The sequence below is a fragment of the Anguilla anguilla genome, chromosome 3, assembly GCF_013347855.1.
Source record: "Anguilla anguilla isolate fAngAng1 chromosome 3, fAngAng1.pri, whole genome shotgun sequence".
NCBI classification, from domain to species: domain Eukaryota; kingdom Metazoa; phylum Chordata; class Actinopteri; order Anguilliformes; family Anguillidae; genus Anguilla; species Anguilla anguilla.
The window spans coordinates 45,938,543-45,956,971 of NC_049203.1; the positions used below are offsets into that span (position 1 = coordinate 45,938,543).

At 38.3% G+C, this 18,429-nt stretch overlaps 1 protein-coding gene and 1 long non-coding RNA gene across 5 annotated transcripts in view; one reads left to right on the forward strand and one right to left on the reverse strand.

The window, feature by feature from the left end:
* LOC118223425 (E3 ubiquitin-protein ligase Midline-1-like) overlaps positions 1-16,624 on the forward strand; it is a 56,578-nt gene extending 39,954 nt beyond the window's left edge. For all 4 annotated transcript variants that reach the window (XM_035409930.1, XM_035409931.1, XM_035409928.1 and 1 more), the window contains exons 3-10: positions 2,456-2,551; positions 5,644-5,751; positions 7,304-7,452; positions 7,899-8,026; positions 9,481-9,624; positions 12,696-12,857; positions 13,655-13,862; positions 14,616-16,624. In XM_035409930.1, the coding sequence (XP_035265821.1) occupies positions 2,456-2,551; positions 5,644-5,751; positions 7,304-7,452; positions 7,899-8,026; positions 9,481-9,624; positions 12,696-12,857; positions 13,655-13,862; positions 14,616-14,964 (1,344 nt within the window). In that variant the 3' untranslated portion in view covers positions 14,965-16,624. The remainder of the gene's footprint in view (positions 1-2,455; positions 2,552-5,643; positions 5,752-7,303; positions 7,453-7,898; positions 8,027-9,480; positions 9,625-12,695; positions 12,858-13,654; positions 13,863-14,615) is intronic.
* The window catches only part of LOC118223426, a 96,464-nt gene that overhangs the window by 63,276 nt on the left and 14,759 nt on the right, over positions 1-18,429 (reverse strand). The window lies entirely within an intron of this gene.

The window sequence follows — 18,429 nt, forward strand, 5'->3', positions numbered from 1 at the left end:
ATTGAATATAATAAAAAGACTAGTGAGTCTCTCATATAGCCTACTAAGCTACTGTAAGATGATAGACAATTGTTTTCTGGGATTCTTCTGGAAATTCACATCCTACCATGCGGTAAATGACATTTAATTTACTTTTTTAATAGAATTTACTTCATTTATTTTATTGCCAGTTTTACCCGATGTTGTTCATATTTTACCAGATGTCGAACAATAATGATTCCTTGAGAAATTGAGGGACATATTTTCTGGAGAAATGTGTTGATTGTTCTTGGTCAGAGCCCATAAAAATATGCATGTGATTTAGTATGTGTTCTCTGGTCTCACACCAGAATACATGGTGATCCTGTCGTGACATGTATGCCACTAACCGCAACAATAGGCTGTTTCTTAGGAGTGACTGTGCAGTAATTTAAAAATAGTGTATATATCACAAGAATGTGCTTGCATGCTAGTGGGGTGGGTTGCTAATGATTATAAACTACTGTGTTACTAATAAATATGCATTTTAAGCATTGTCTCAGTTTATATAATATAAACATCTGCCGCTGCAATGAATTTCCATGTCAGTTATCGGTTATGCAATGATCTTCACTCCTAAAGCTAGCTGGTCCACAGTCACCAGGAATCCCACTCTTGCACCTTCAACATGCCTGTTCTAATGGCTTTCATAGACTCCATTTTTACATAAATAAATTATTTACTGAAAGCACCCTGGCAGATCCTGAGCTATTACCAGACATGCTGATGCAGGCTACTCACAGAAGCCTAATGCTGTAAACCACAAGCCTCAAAGAGTTATTTGCCCATCCATCCCAAACTTGGTGCTGTGCTAATGCTAACCAGGCTCTTCGCTTCACTCTCAACTCACCAATGCAGTTTTCATTGCATCCTCAAAACTGTTTGTCACTCAAATCAGTCATGTAAATCAGCTGTGCAAGAAACTCGAAAATGTAGCGTAATTGTATTTGCCCTTAAAGTTAAATCTTTATGAATACGGGCCCAGGTTTCAGATTTATGGTTTATTTTCCATACAAAGTAGGTGAATAGCATAGTACTCCACACTAGCATATTCGTGATATTATTTATTTTGGAAAATATCAACTTATAAAATGTAAATAAATTATGACTCAGTACACAGTAATATGTGTAGGTTAATAGGATGGTTCAGGAAACAGGCCAGAGCTAAGCTGTTCCTTATCTAAAACAAAACATTACACCTCCCTACCAGGACAGAGTAAAAGGAGTGAGTCTTCCATCAAATGCTGTCCCTACTATCCTGTTGCTAAACCAAAATCAGTGTGCTGCTAATTGAGACTGGAATTCAGAGGATATAGTGATATGTATGTTTGTCATGATTGTTTGATGGGTTATGTACGTATGAAAAGTGTCATATGTGTAACTGTATGTTTAATCTGTGTGTAATCTCTTGAACAGAACTGCCTAAGGATGCAAAATGAATTTCAGTGCAAACTGACAATAAAGTTGTATCGTATTGTACTCCTAAACTATCTAAAAAGGTGTTAAAACAAGAAAGAAAAGAAACGGCATTGCCACCTGCAACCCACAACAAAATACTGTAACACAAAACAAACTGATAACAAGACATATGGCAAAACATGGTAGCTCCAAATTGTAAAAGCACAAGGGGGTCTCAAACAGGAGTGTAAAAGGAATTTCTAGAACTGCAGAGTCTTCTGGCTTTTATTCACTTGGGCCTTTAGGTGAACACAGGTGAGCATAATCTGCAATCAAGTAATCAGGTCCTCAATCATCTTAACCTGCAGGACCCAGAAACAGGCATGCAGAGACTCCACAAAACAAGAGGACATGACACTAATATGTGACTAAGAACCACCAAATTTTGCATGGTGACATGATTAAATGATAAGTGGAATTGTCAAATTTGAAACTGAAACATTTTAAGTTTTAGAATAAAAAAGTTTCTAAAAGTTTCTCTTGTTTTGTTATTTTATTAGTGCCTCCTCTCCAACGTAGGTTAATGAATTATTGAATATTTGTTCATCAGTTAAGTAAACTTATTGTCATGGTTGTAACAAAAAGTGAAGGGCAGGCATAGAAATAATACACATGTAGGGATAATTACTTGTATCCTAAAAATAATTATTTATGTAAAGGATCATTTCAATAATTCATCATTTTCCATTCAATAAAATCCAAATTAGCTTCCAATTATTCACCTAATGAGGCAGGTTTAAAGTGCAGCGTTACAGCTCAGTGTGTCAGTTTGCAAAAACTGCTTTGATATCGACGGCAGCATAGGTTTTGCGTTTGTTCGCTCCTTTTAATCCGACAGACATGATTGCAAGATCTGTACCACATTAAAAAAAAAAAAAGAACTATGGTAGGTTGTTTATTGTGTTGTCTAAAAGGCATTGAACAACTTTAAAATATGTTAGGTGCCATACTATTTTCTTTTTTTTTTTTTTACCTGTAGCAAGCGTTGGATTCAAATCTCAGCTGCCTCATTAAGAGGAACAACGAACTGGAAACTCTCATGGCCAAGCTGATCCAGACTTGCCAGCAAGTGGAGGTACAGTAAGACCTTTTTTCATAAGTGGCCATGTTCTATATTGTACCCACACTTGTGTGTAGTGTGAATAACTGCAGCGTGTACATGCAGGTGACGTAGTACAGTATGAAAGACAAACTTTTACTGGCAGTTTATTTATTTATTTATTTATTTATTTATTTATTTATTTTACCTCAAACTGAAATCACATCAAACTTTATTTGTTCTTCAAAATGTAAAAAAAAGTGACTTGATTGTTGTGGTTTACACCGTCACTGTCAGTATACAAAAAGCTTTATTTTCCATATTATAGTTAAGATATAGGCCTATAAAAATGAGTAATTAAACTTTTGCATTTAAATTCAGTTATTTGGTTATATACATTATATGGAACAACTTGTATCTTTTCTTTTGGCAGTAATGTACATTGATCGTTATGCCATTCTAAGGTGATGTGTTCTTTTGCAGCATGAAAACATCTTTACACCACAGTACTGCTGAAAAGTTATTTTTTCTATTTTGTTATACTGTCTCTTTTCCACATGTCATATTGTTCATGTATGTCTGTTCAGAAGGCAAGCTACTGTAAAAAAAGTTAGAGATGAGTGTTTTGGTAATCAGAGAAAGATATCTAAAATGATGTGCAATGTTAGTCATTCAATGATGAATATCTTCATATCACAGAACATGTGTGCACTGGGGTGATTTAAAAATAGAACCCCATGAAAGAAAAGACTCATGGAGCCATGACAATGCATGGCCTACTGCTTTTGATGCTGACCCCTCAGTAGCTGGATGAATGAACTGAGCTTTCATGGCTGGATCACACCTGAAGGCACTTTCTGGGTTCTCATGGCAAGAAAAAAAATTGCACTGATCTGCCTCATGTCTGGAATGGTTTTAATGCCAGATTCATCATTGTAAGATCTAAAACACATCTGCTTTCTTGGTCATGTAAATGTTTAATAGTGCATCTGGGCATGAAAGCCTGTGCTCCATTTCATGACAAATTTCTGTTGCATGCTTGGAGCAGAGCTTGCTAAGAAAATGGCTGTAGCGTATTGGAGCTTCTTTTAAGCAGTTCAGAGGATTATTTTCCTTCTGCATCTCTCCAGATTATATCAGATGGACCCCAAGTAAAACTGATTTCCTATAGGCTATACACGTATCTGGTTTATTTTTAGCATGAGGAAGATTAAATTATTTAAGACACAATCAGTAAAATGTAGTTGCCTTCAGATGGATGCCTTGACAAATCGAATAAACTTAAAAAATAATTTTATTGTAATTGAACACATAATTGTCTGCACTTAAAATTAATAAATGCACCAGGAAATAGAACATGCTCTTCTGTGCTGTTTATAATCAGTACAAAGTAATGAAATGATAAGCCTTGCTTGGGTCGAGCACTTTATAGCAATATAAGTTGTATATACTGTGAGACACTTTTTGCTATAAAAATCATGTTCCTTGATTTTTCCATGAGTACACACAGCCATGAGTTTTCTTGACCTTGCTTCTCAACATGCTTTCTGCTGACTGTCTCAGTAGCTATACCGCATTTTCATAAACCAATTTTACCTATTTCTACCATGTGACTAATTTGTTTAAGGATCAATATGGAGAATGATACTTGTATTTAGGCCTACATACCACTCCTTAAAGAGACAGCCCCCCAACAAATGCATCTTATTCATTCGCTTTATTTTCTTGAAAAATATCTTTTAACTTGACAATGACTTTTTTTTTTTTTTTAATTTGGAAGCTTGTGAATGGCTAAATTCAGCTTCATGTCTGCTTTATTACATTTCTAAAAATATGAAAAAGGAATATTAAAAACAAATGTCATCACCATAGCAAAAACTCATAGGGTGTTTTTAAATGAAAAGAAAAGGCTGATGTTGAATTAATGAGAATTATTGTTACATTAGACCTTTGGGGATTAAGTTGGGTGAGCTGTCATAGTCAGAAATGTGATGGTTATTTTCCCTCTCAATGGTAACAGAAATTCATGGAATGAGCTCTTGTAACCTTGAAATTTGGCCCCCAGACCCCAGCTTTATGAGCCACTTCCCCTGAACAAAAAAACAGGGAAAACACTGCTTTGTCATTATCAAGGCATGTCAGGAGCAACATACTCATATCACTCCACTTTCTTTTGCTTTGCTTTCTTTGCAAAGCTGTTGCTGCAACATTCAGCTACACACATGTTTACAGCAGGCGTAGTAATCAATCACTGAATGCAGTACTGGTGACAGTGGGATTTGCAACTTTGCAAGTGGGAGGTGCTAATTAGAAAATAATTTGCAGCTGTACAGCACTTTTTGAAATAGTCCTCTTTCCAGAGCATGTGCGACTGCTTAGCCACTTTAGCTGGTTAGCTGAAAAAGTACAGTGCTGCTAGCTGCAATTGTCAAATTAAAATCCATTGTTCAAAGGTAAGAAAATTTATGTGTAACAATTATTTTATGGTGAACTACCAATTTGGAACCTCAACTACTCCACAGGACCTAAAATGTACAAAACACTCAGAGCGCTTTTGTGACAGGTTTATTTGAAATGATTAGTGCATTCTGATATGCACCAAGTTGTTGTTGCTGTTTTAATTTAGGTTAATTGCTTTCTCATCTGCTCTGTGTTATGTACACTGTAATTGTAAACAATTTGTTGTTCTCTGTCTCTGCAAAGCTTCATAAATGTGCTGATGCTTTTATTCTGTTTAGAAGCAGAGGTGTACAATTTCTTGTTCATTTATTTCATTATAGAACATGACTAAGGTACTTTCAAATCTAGTCACATTACTTGAGTTGCAGAAATAAAACAAAGTCATTGAATTCGAAACTGGATTCAAAAGTTGTCTCGATCAGCGCTGCGTGAGTGGAGTCCTGATCCACCCACACAGTGCAGAGAAGGATATGTATAATAAATGAAGCTCATGAAACACTCATGGCTTGGATAATGAAGAAAAATCTCTCTTTCAAAATGTGAACTGTAGTTCAAGTTTGCAAGGTTTATGCACTGAAATTGATCGTCTCCTACTCTGCATCATCTTTTTTTAAATCTTTTTTTGCACATGTTGAATGTTAATTTGCTATGGCTGTTTCATTTATCAGGTAAATGCATCACAGCAAGAGAGCAAGCTCCTTGAGGAATGTGACCTCTTGATAGAAATCATCCAGGAAAGACGACAAATTATTTCAGCGAAAATCAAGGAGGGAAAGGTATAGTACTGATGTGATAGTGATCTTACTTCGAATACTGAATTGTCCTGTCATTCCAAGCCATTAGATATTCACCTTCTAAGAGAACATAACAGGAGCCATAGCACATATGTATTTTTTTTTTCTGGCAATGTGTATGTGTTTCACAGTAAGATCCAAAAAGGAAACTTACTCAGAACTTGTGACAGATGTGATAGGTTCAAGGTGCTCATCTGCAAGAGAAATCAGTTAAAAGTGATGAATGGCAGTCATTGACCCATCAAATATACCACATTGTTGTGCACATTAATGGCTGTTTACACCAGCTAGGTATACAAAAATATCACATATGTTAGCACCTTATTTTACTAATGAGGATCCATTTCTAATGCTTGTTTTTTCAAAATAGAAGTCATGTTAAGTCAGATTCCAAAAACTGACTACCCAGCTAACTGAATGAGCTGAATAATCTGCTAAGATAGCTAGTTAGCCAATCTGAAAATCATGAAATGATCATGACAGCCCAAACTGTTAATGTACACAACATTATGGCTACTGTCTGGAATGGTAAACGTGTTAATAATAAACATATTAATTTTATATAACTGTTCTATTGAATCCAAACAATGCCAGAACATTGTTTTGATATTGAATAATTATTTGGCCAACAGTCTAAATGCCCACTCCTGAAATGTAGGCTATAGCTTATACAAGGCATGCGGTTGCTATGCATTTATTTAAATTGGCAATTATAATGTGTCATTTTACTTGGCCAGGGAAAACAATCTTAACTTACACAAAGGCGAATGTATCCAGATGTTGCTAGTGTAATTATGCCAGTATTATGAAAGCACTGCTCTATATTAGACAATGCCTTGGGCAGTGTATGTTCTAGAACTTGGAAACCACCTGGTCAGAGAAAAATGTGAATGACTGTCAAATACATTCTAATTTAAGGAAGACATCATTTCCTGAAGAAAAAAAGCTGACATTTTAGATATGAGTCTGCCATGATGGTTTCAAACATGGCTGTTTCACAGTGCACTGAAAAAAATGTAATTTTTGGAAACCACCTTCAGTCCAGTAAAATTTCACTAAAACACAGAAGTAGCTGAAGTAAAGCCAAATGTTTGTGTCTATGAGTAATGTGAATATGTTCAGTGTGTTATTAGTACATTTTTAAATGACAGATGGATCAGACTGCCATGCTGCTGTGAGTGCAAATAGCCAGATGAGCTCTGGCTTTCCTTCCCCCGAGCTGTTCCCATCTGCGCCAGCAGAGCTGCCATAGCACATGGGAGAGTTCACAGGCACAGCTTTCAGAATGCCTCAAGAGAGAATTGTATCATTTAGTATTCTGTTAAAAAGTGAAGGGATTTCATCTTGAAAATATTATAAAACAGCCATGCTCAGTCATTACAATCGTGCACTGGCAATCTGTGTCAGTATTCACTGCTGTCTAGTCCTTGCTTGTCTACCTGTCAATGCTAGTCTAAAAAGTGATCAAATAAACTTTTTGATCAAATAAAAAAGTTATTTAAACCTCACTCCATTTCTTACTGCATTTTTTCAGTCTGTTAGGCTTCGCAAACTGGCACAGCAGATTGGAAACTGCAAACAGTGCATTGAGCGTTCCTCTGCCCTCATCACGCAAGCTGAGCAGACACTCAAGGAGACCGACCATGCTCGTTTCTTGCAAACAGCCAAAAACATCTCAGAGAGGTAACCGCATACACAGTCCTCAGGCTTATAGAGTATATATTAAGTGTTAACTCAATTCTTATGATGTAAATTAAGTATTACGTATGTCTGATTCTAACTGGATCCGTAAGAACTCATTTTGAGTTCACACCCAGTATTTTAGTGTATACATTGGAATTAATGCATTCTAAAGGGTGTTAGGGTTGGTAATAGCAATGTGGCACAATGGTTGGGACCCACTGTGTCAGACCCCGGGATTTTGTGCAGACGACATACCCTTAAGAAATACCACATGCCTTTATCTAAAAAAGGCAGCTATGTAAGGTGGGCACAAATGTGTAATATTTTGAATTTAAAATACAACAAATCTTGAATTGGTGGATATTGTCCAAGATGAGTTATGAGACTGCAAAATTATGTAAACAGAAGGATGCAGCCAGCTAATGAATATACTGTTTGTATTGCAGGGTGTCCATGGCAACAGCATCCTCTCAGGTCCTGATTCCAGAAATCAACCTGAATGACACCTTTGACACATTTGCATTAGATTTCAGCAGGGAAAAGAAGATGCTGGAAAATCTTGATTACCTTACAGGTAAAGTGATTTGCTGTACTCACTGACACCGGAATGTCTCACTTCATTGGTTTTAAGAATATTAGAGTTGGGACCATGTTCTGCATAATAGTAATCTGAGAGAGATGACTAACTTAGAAGGCAAGACATAAAATGAGTTTGGAAATATCAAATATATTGGGAGTTCCAAATCAACTATTTTCCTCCCTTACAATGCAAGTAATAAAAAACAAATATATATGAAGTTACAAGCATATTGATGGATATTGTACTATATTGTACTATACATGTACTATATTTTATATTATAGATTCTTCATTATAAATCATCATATACTGTATGTTAGCTAAAACTTATCACACTGCACTTCAAAATCAAGTTGTACTTAGAAAGCTTGCTTATAACTTTTGCTTTTGAAAAATGCATTGGTTTATTTAATGATCTGATGATTTTGTTTTTTTCCAGAATCGATTAGATACACAACCATTTAAATAAGAAATCTTAAGTCCGAATATGCTCGGAGTGACGCATGTTGCCTCTCAGAGGAGTTTTGCTCTGCCAAACAGCAGTGTGTTGACATTTTTAGCACTGCGGGGCAACCTGGCAGCCCTAATGTCCGTGTGCTTTGATGTCATTAAATATTGACAGTTTAACTCTGTGTATCTGTCTAGTGGAAATGCAATGACTCACACATCGCTTGCAGGCCCTCCTCTGCCCTTCTAACGGTCCTCTCCTTTGCCAGCATTGCTGGTCGATTGGACATGTGAGATCACATGATTGGACTACCTGATATTGTGTGTGATTGGACATGTGACATCATATGTAATTGGACATACCTGATATCTTGTGAGCCAGCTGTGGGTTTGGTCCGACACCCTGGTGAAGGGTTTATCCGTATGCGATTTTTAGGTGCTTTCAGCATGAGGGCATGATGTGGCAGAGAGCTTGTGTGGATGGACAGCTAACTGAAAGGATTACAATGGCCTGCTTTCCCTTAGATTACAGAGGAAGAAGCAGCAATTCACCAAGTCCAAACTCAATTTGCCCTCATCTAGGGGGGCAACATCACAAAGAATGGGTCTCAATAGAACTCATTAAATTGCCTATACCGGATAGTTCATAATAGAGTTGTAAAGGAAGTACTCTAAAAGTATTTATTTTGAACCAAGTTATCACTTGAGCCACAATCCCATTCCCCAAAAAAAGAAAATGCTATTTCATTTTGACAGTATTGTAACTATGTTTTACAGTACGCATCTATTAAATGCATCCATATTTAATCAGATCAGTCAAGGCATTTTCACTAATGAAATTTGGTTCGTATTACATATGCCATATACATTGCTGACCTTTTGCAAATTCAGTGAATAATCGACATCATTGTCCTTTCGAATATGACTTGGTAATATTGAACCAACGTTGGATTGCCCTGTGGGATGTGCCTGTCGTGAAATAGGACTCTGCTTCTCTCCCAGCACCAGACCCCCCTGGAATCCGGGAGGAGCTGTGCACTGCCTCGTACGACACCATCACCGTCCACTGGACGTCGGACGACGAGTTCAGCGTGGTTTCGTACGAGCTTCAGTACGCCATCTACACTGGACAAGCCAATGTTATCAGTGAGTAACGATGCACAGATGCAGTTCTGTGTTTTTCACTCCAATCCCTCTCAGCCTTTCTATTAGGCCTCCGAGAGTGCATTTAGTGCTTACTACAGCCTGGATTCAGTTCCTAATGCATTTCATAAGGTATTACTATTGTGCCTATAAAAAAAATGCTGACAGATTATTATTCTTATTCATGTATTAATTTTACTCCTAGAGGAAAAGTGACTGTTATGCGAATGTGTTGGAACAGTTTATTTGCATAGAGGCCCAGAATAAGAACTCTTCCCCTTCAGTGAATCTGACACAGGACATTGCATTATCTCTGCTCTAAGTCTCTGGCTCCCAAGTCAACTGGGGCAGAATGTGAAGGCTGAGGCAGAGTGGATTACGAGCAGGCTGCAGATTACAGGCGGAGTGTTTTCCTACGGCTCACAGGGGGCTTCAAACCGACAGTTTTTCTGGCTAGCAGGGTCGCAGGGTGCTAAATAAAGCATTGTGCGCTTTGATTCCAGAACGCGCACGTTAACGCTATCGTCTGACGGATCATGTCAAGGGAGAAGAAGACATTCACTGCAGCATTGAAGTTATCAGCTCGCTATAATTTCAGTGGGTCAATTAGGACGGAATGGGATTCCCTTAGGCTGCTGTGCAGCTATATATCCCATATGGGCTGTTATATATCCCATATTACATAAATATGAGATGTATGTATATATTCTCACTTGGTCTCTAAGTATATAGATTGTTTGAGAGTGTAGTCATTCTTATATGCGTAAATTCTATGAAAGCAGTAGTGACATGTTAGTAGTAGAAGTCGAAGTACTGTATGGTTATAATATTAGGGATAATATTAGGGATTATAATACTGTTTTTTTTTTTTTTCTTTTTTTGCATCTTTGCCATGTTAGCATATGGATAAATCTCCAGTGCAACAGATATAAGCATTTACTTTGTAAAATTCTTATTGTTCCACTGTCTTTTTGGTGAAATACCAACAGTGGGCAAAAGGGAATGGTTGGTCTAATAATGCTGTGTCACTCCTAGTCTTTTGCAAACTCAAATCCAAGGCCATGAATCCAATCTTGTCACCATACTTGAACGTCTTTTAACTTTGGCTGGATATTGTCTTTGCAGTCCCATTTGTGGGACTGGATTTGTGGTTTTACAAATGTTGCGCTGCCACCATCTCCTTACAAAAAAATAAATATCAAAAATAATTGAGGTTGTATACAACTGGGAGATGGACAGTCAAGCTAATTTTGATCAGCCAAGCAAGACCACATATTCTGCAGTGCACACACCAACGGTTTCCTTAGCAACCGATCTTCAGACTGATTAATCCCTAGATATTGCCCACAGAGAACTGTGAAGCCACACTGCACCATTCTCACACATGACACAGGCTACAGAAAAAGAAGGCAACATACAAACAATGATGGGGAATCTGGCCTACTGAGACTGCATGGGGGGGAACACACTGAATATGAAGTGGCACAGTCACTGAGGTGGAAATGATGCCTTTTTATGTGCCCAGGAAACCGATGAAGGGAAACCATCGAATGAGCTGAATATTAAATTCAATATTGGGGTATATTTTGAAGTAAGCATATGGCAGGAAATATTCATGCACGTAGCATACTTTACACATTTCATAGCGCTTAGCGTTTACTGAGCCAGCACCTTGCTCAAGGTTAAATTGGCTGTGTCATGACTGCAACTCAAAACTTCAGCCTTTAGCTACAAGTCACTTTGCCCGATGACTATTGGACACCTTCGTCTCTACAATAGTTCTTTTAAGGTTGAATAATAATCTTGTGATAGTGCTCATTTAAAAAAATAAAAAAAAATCAGGCATTTTCTGTTTGTACCTTTGATGTGTTGCAACTAGAATGGTTTGCTCGCTATGTATAGGGTAGCTAGGCAGCATTACCAAAAGGCATTCTTAATATATTAGACAATATCAATCACATCCAGCCCTGTGGATCCCCATATGACACAGTTCACCAAAAATATCCAGGAGTTAAACAGTTTAATAGCACTGTACAGCTCAACAAGTGCCACATCGTATTATCAGAAACGATCTTCATTTCCACAGAGTTTCCCAGGTGGATCGGATTACAGCTGTTAGCTCATTTCATTTTAGGACAAACAGTGCAGCTTTTTTGTATCCATTTCATTCTTCGGTTTTCAGATCCGATTAATAACAGGCCTTTATTTGGAGCCAGAATTTGAATAGAGCTTCAGCCCGAGACTCCTGGGAGGAAAAGGCTGTTAGGAAGGTCCAGTCTGATCTCCCTCTGTCAAACACACTTTGATTCATTAAGAAGTTTTATTTCCTCTGCCCTGGAACAATGTCATTCAGAACGCTGGGACTACTTTAAAGACAAACAAGCCTTTAAGATGAGCAGGATTTAGCAAGCATTAGCATTAACTTTCGATGGTAATGATTAGGGGCTGCTTGGTGGCTCTTCCTCTTAAAGCACTGGATTGGCCACCCGGTCTGATATCAAATCCGGGTCATGCCATTGTCGACCATGGCCATCAGCACCCTGGGACGACACACGAGTGCCTCTAGCATTACCCAGGGATGAAAGCATGTCAGTCAACTAGGATGATAGTGTTTCATCACGCACCAGCGACGCCCCCAAAAATGGGCCTGTTAAGCTTCACAGAAAAGTGTCTTTTTCCAACACATCTGTGTGAGCTGAACTTGCAAACTGCAGTGTGATAATAGTTTGTGGATGACTTCACATGTTTGTCTGTACTCTGAAGAATTAATAACAGAGGTTGTGGGAATGAGTGCTGACAAAAATATAAGCGGACATTCCAAGAATTAGTAATTGAAAAAATAAAACAGAAGAGGCTTATATAAAATAGGCAATCTAAAAAATACTTAATGCCATAGTGATCTTGACTTGTATTGTTGACAGAATATCAAATGAAATAATAATAATTATTTTTGGAAATATTTTAGATGAGCTAAATGTATCGAATAAATGACTGTTAAATGACTGCGTGGTTAAATGTGCTTTTGCTAGCATAAGTAAATGGACCTCTCCTTTACCGCATTCCCCCTTGCACAGGTCTGTGTAATTCAGCCGATAGCTGGATGATCGTGCCCAACATCAAACAGAATCACTACACAGTGCACGGCCTGCAGAGTGGCACCAAATATATATTCATCGTCAAGGCGATCAACCAGGCCGGGAGCCGCAGCAGCGAGCCGGGTACGCTGAAGACCAACAGTGAGTGTCACTGTCCTTACAGGACAGTTCTCCTGGTCCACACAACTGCTGTGTGCTGTCACATGTAATGAGATGGAATGCATTATCAGGATCGGGGCAAATTTAAATTCACTGGGGCGACATAGCTCAGGAGGTAAGACCGATTGTCTGGCAGTCGGAGGGTTGCCGGTTCAAACCCCGCCCTGGGCGTGTTGGAGTGTCCTTGAGCAAGACACCTAACCCCTAACTGCTCTGGCGAATGAGAGGCATCAATTGTAAAGCGCTTTGGATAAAAGCGCTATATAAATGCAGTCCATTTACCATTGCTCTATTCAGGAAGTAATCTGGCTAAAAACCGGCAAATATTCATTGAGTATTTTACAATGTATTCATTGAATTTAATTTCATTTCTTAAATGTACTGTACTGAAATAGAAGCGACCATAACCCTGCTCATTAATGTGCCCATCGGAACCGAAGGTTCTACTCCTGGCCCCAGAGGCCTACAGTCTGATGTATTTTTCAGCTGGAGATCTCCTCTAACAGCATTTTGTCCCAATTCTCACCCAATCAAAGGCTCCAAATAATTCATTATGGAGACCAGAAACTGACTTTCCTGTGGAGACCACTGTAATAAGATGATTTATTTATTTTTTTGTTTCAACATAAATGCGCACATGCTGAACCTATTTCATATGACACCTGAATTTAATGCATGATTTATGTAAATATGAGTAATTCCAAGGATTGTTGTAATGTGACAAAAACAATCATGAGATATATATTTACACGTTTGTATGCTTCTCTTGTCGATTTCAGGCCAACCGTTCAAGCTAGACCCGAAGACAGCCCACAGGAAGCTGAAGGTGTCACATGATAATCTGACAGTGGAGCGTGATGAGACTTCCTCCAAAAAGAGCCATGCGCAGGACCGTTTCACCAGCCAGGGGAACTACGGTGTCACGGGCAACGTGTACATTGACAGCGGCAGGCACTACTGGGAGGCACTGATTGGAGGAAGCACATGGTATGAGAAAAGTGGGATCATCGTCCCCGGCAAGCAGACCACCATCAGTGAGAGCTGTTAGTATGGCACAAAGTGGCACTATGGTAGTCAGCAGTACCCTTCACCATCTATTTAGCTTTCTCTTGTCAGCTGTCCCTCACCTCAACTACCTTGCCTTGACTGTCCAATACCAGAGTACGGAAAAACTCCAGCAGAGTGACCGGTGTACAGAAACACAGCAGTCAGCAATGCCAATGCACCCAGGGAGCATTTTTTAAACATTATTGCGCATGCATATGCACAGTACTGCAAAAGATAATTTGAACTGAATTCTGGAAATTTCTCTCTCAACCCACATGTAACGTTAAATTATATCCATGTCATGCATGGGTGTAACTGTGCCACTAAATGTTGGTTTAGTGGGATGTGATATAGCCTATGACTTTCAACAAGAGCTTTCTGAAAATTTACCCTAAAGCCAACTAGGTCACTTTATTTTATCATTCAAGTCAGTGTTTCTTCTACTTCAATGTGCCATTTAATCTTTTCAATGGGAATCTTCATTGACTGTATTTTTCCTCATTGTTAAATTTGTAGATGCATGCTATGCACACTGGGTAAGTAGTGGGCATGGCCTACAAGTCAAGTGGAATCATGACGTGTTGCTTGTATCAATATTGCAATTATTATTCATTTGCAAGTACGCGGTTGGCATGGCCTACAATTCATGTGGTTACTATTATAATTACTATTGCGATTATTATTCATTTGCAGGTACGCGGTGGGCGTGGCCTACAAGTCGGCGCCAAAACACGAGTGGGTGGGGAAGAACTCGGCCTCGTGGGTGCTGAGCCGCTGCAACAACACCTGGGTGGTGCGGCACAACGGCAAGGAGGAGTCCATCGAGCCCTCCCCCCACCTGCGGCGCGTGGGCGTGCTGCTGGACTACGACACCGGCTCCCTGGCCTTCTACGACGCCGTCGGCTCGCAGCTCCTCTACGCCTTCGACGTCTCCTTCGCCCAGCCCATCTGCCCCGTCTTCAACGTGTGGAACAAGTGCTTGACCATCCTGACGGGGCTGCCCATCCCCGACCACCTGGAGGCCGCTGACCTGCAGGATTAGAGGTCGTGCCTCAACGGCAAACGAAAAGGAAAGGGCCCGGGGAGACACAAAATGGTCGTCTTTCGCTAGGTGTCTGATATGACTTTCATCCGGTTTGCTGTATGAAAATAGGGGGAAAAGCCATGGCTTTAAAAATTGTATATTATTCAATGTGAAATTAATAGTGATTAATTATTTATGAAAACATTGATTTCAGAATATTGTAGTTGTTATTTTTTTTTAATTGTAATGTTTTGCACGTGTTATTGTTTACTAATATATTTATGCCTAGGCCATTTTGTGAAGATAATGTGTATAACATTTTAAAATGACCTAACTTTTAAAATGGTTTTTCTAATCTGAAATGATCAAAGCTGACTTATTATGTTTCAATTTTTTTTTTCTCAACAATTTTCATCTACAAGTTAATGTAATAATCACTGGGTCTTGGTGAATCTGAAAGATGTAGCGCATGATACTATAGAAAACAGCCATGTTATTTCTATAAGACTCCATTGTTGTTTTTTTTTCTGTTCTAGGGTGAAATAAAATAACTCTTTGATACATTGTTTTTAATCGCCAAATCATGCAGTATTGTTAAATATTCACTGAATTAATTAGCCCCTTCTAGTCCGGTACCATGCTCTGAAAATCCCAAAAAAGTTACGGTAAATGTACCCAGAACTTTTTTTTTTTTCCCTTGTCCAGTCCATTGTCAGTTTGTCCAGCAGCATTGTAGGAACCTTCAGACCTTATTCAGCTATTTTTTTTTTTTAGTTAGTTTTTGCTTGTTTGTTTGTTAAACTTAAAAAATCATGTTGATTGTCATCAATGTCATTTTCACCAGGAAGTTGGCAGTTTTCAATGCTTAGCATCAGAATATTATTCTAATTTTTTTTACATTTCTTCTCGAAGAAATGCCTCTACTGCTTTTTCACTAAAGAAATTCAAAATTGTTCTTAACATAATCACAGTGAAATAGGACAGTAGCCAGAATGCTCTCACACATTCTAGACATTTTTTTTTTTGTACTGCCCCATCTGGATTTGAACTTTAAAACTATTTGGATAAATAGGAGAAACAATTGGTTTGTTCTGTGTGTTGCAATCATGAGAATAACCTCTTTCCAACAGGGAGTGGTGATGTAGTTAAGTGGTATTCTTTTTTATGATTCACCATGATTTTTTAATTGTTATGTATATAAAAAGGGAACATGAGTTATTTCCTTTTGTCATTTATCATGTATCATGTGCGTAGTCTCTGCTATCCTGCCTGTGCGTTTTATCCTGAGGGAAAAAATGGGTGTGAGACAGTGAAATGGAACATTTGTGTCCCTTGAACTGATAAGGTTGCCTGTCTTGCTCGGTCTGCATTTTAAAAGGTCACAGACAACCACGGAAGCAGAGGATCTACACTACGATGTTTTAACTGCTGGGTACTCTGGAGCACAAAGACAATGAATCACTAATGGACCGATCGAGGATTTCTCCCCAAGACGTTGATTGTGAAATTGCAGTGTTTCGTTTCACTACACATTGATACTTGATGTTACATAGCTTTTGCACCTTAGTTGCTTAGCTTTGATTTGTAAGTAAGGAAATTGCAATGATTAGCAGTATACGCTTTTGAGGTTGTGGAATAAAAAAAAAATTGCAGTGTTCTTTTCATGGAAAGAACCCTCTGGAAAGTACCGTCTGGATGTGAGAATCAGCGAGTTGGAGTAATTCCCAGATGATAGAAAGCTAAGATCATTTTCCCCTTTTGTGTTATTTTTTTATGTTTCACATTGTATTCAGGTTAGGAATGAATGGTTGGAGTTTCAGAGAAAAGAGAGACAATACGCCTGTGTTACTGTGCTTTTTTTTTTTTTCCTGGTGCAGTATATTTGTGAAAGGTAAAATAAAATAATATGGTCTAACATATTTCATAATGTTATTATTTACCAAATGACTGAACTTCATTACCCCATTTCTGCTTATGTGAAAATACATTTAAAAGTATGAGTGGGTTAAGAGACTACCATAGTTATATGGTGAAGGAGCTGGAGCTGAAACCAGAATCTAAATTGTTATTATTTAAAAATTTTAGGCATCGAACAGATGCTTTTATACACAGACTTACACAGATTGCTTTCTTTGTATATAGTACCGCTCAATATTTACTGATGAAATTCAGGTTAAATACCTTACTCAATGGTACAACAGCAGTGTACACATGAATTTACCTTACAATCTTGGAGTTCCAAGCCCAGTTCCCTCACCATCCTGCTACAATGCAGCAGGCATCTCACACACCAGAGCATGATAGATCTTGGCACATATTTGGTCATTTGCCATAAGAAATAGAAGCTTGGTACAGCGAATTGCATTGAGGTTTTTTCTTTCCATAATCTAGTACCACTATTGAACCCCTCTGTTTTCTTGATGTTTTTTCTTTAAATAAGCAGCCTAAAACCAGCAAGAGTAAGTGGGAAAGAAATCATCTTCTGTTTGTAAGATTTCCAGTTCCAGCTTTAGATTTACTCCTTCCTGGTTCTGTTCCTTCCTGAAACAACTATTTACACTGAATTGTACCTAATATTAGTCAACAAGCTGTGGAATTATCCTGAGAACTTCCTGAGATGACAAGCTGGCTTCCTGTAGCCCTTGCTGCTTTTGTATTGCTACTCAAGGTCAATAGTGTGAACCATACATTTGACTTTACTCACCGCAACCAGCACAAAGAAGCCCACCAAATGCCCACCCATATACCCTTCCTGATGTTCCACAAATAGAAAGAAAGAAATGACAAAAGCAAACTGTGGGTCTATGTCAAGCCTGTCAGTAACCTAGCCTACCTTTTAAACTTTGCTGTGAATTTGTCCTGAGCACTAAAAACAAATGCTTTGATCTGTAGGCAAATCACCCACAACTCATTAAATAACAGTATCCTCCAAATTTCTCAACATGGTTTTTATTCTATACATTTTTCTAAACTTCCTCTTGCAGCTGGTTCTTAACTCTGGTAAATTAATTTAAGAAATACTCTGTTCTTTTAATTCTCTGTCCTTGAATTACCCTTTACAAAGACAGATATTTCCATGAGGTGCCACATTTTTTTTTTATCATGTCCTTCATGTAGTCAATTACATGAGCAATGCAGCCAAGCCAAGGTTTCTATTAGTGGGACCTAACCACATATTTCACCTTTAACTGCAGACTTGCAAAGGGGTCGTGACTAACATAAGTTTCACTCCAAATTGCTAGTTTCCATTAGTCACGACATCACATTGAGAATACAAAGTTGCATAACATTCTGCTAATGGAATTTTGGTAGTGATTGTCAACCAGAAAGCATTTTAACTCAAAGTTTCTGCAATAGATGGCAGTTCTCACTGGAGAGGATAAATGCATGACATAGACATGCTAGCCATGCACAGTGTGAGAGAGAGATCAGAACAGTTTGTACAGAAAGCCTATATACTAGACATACACCAACTACTTGTTA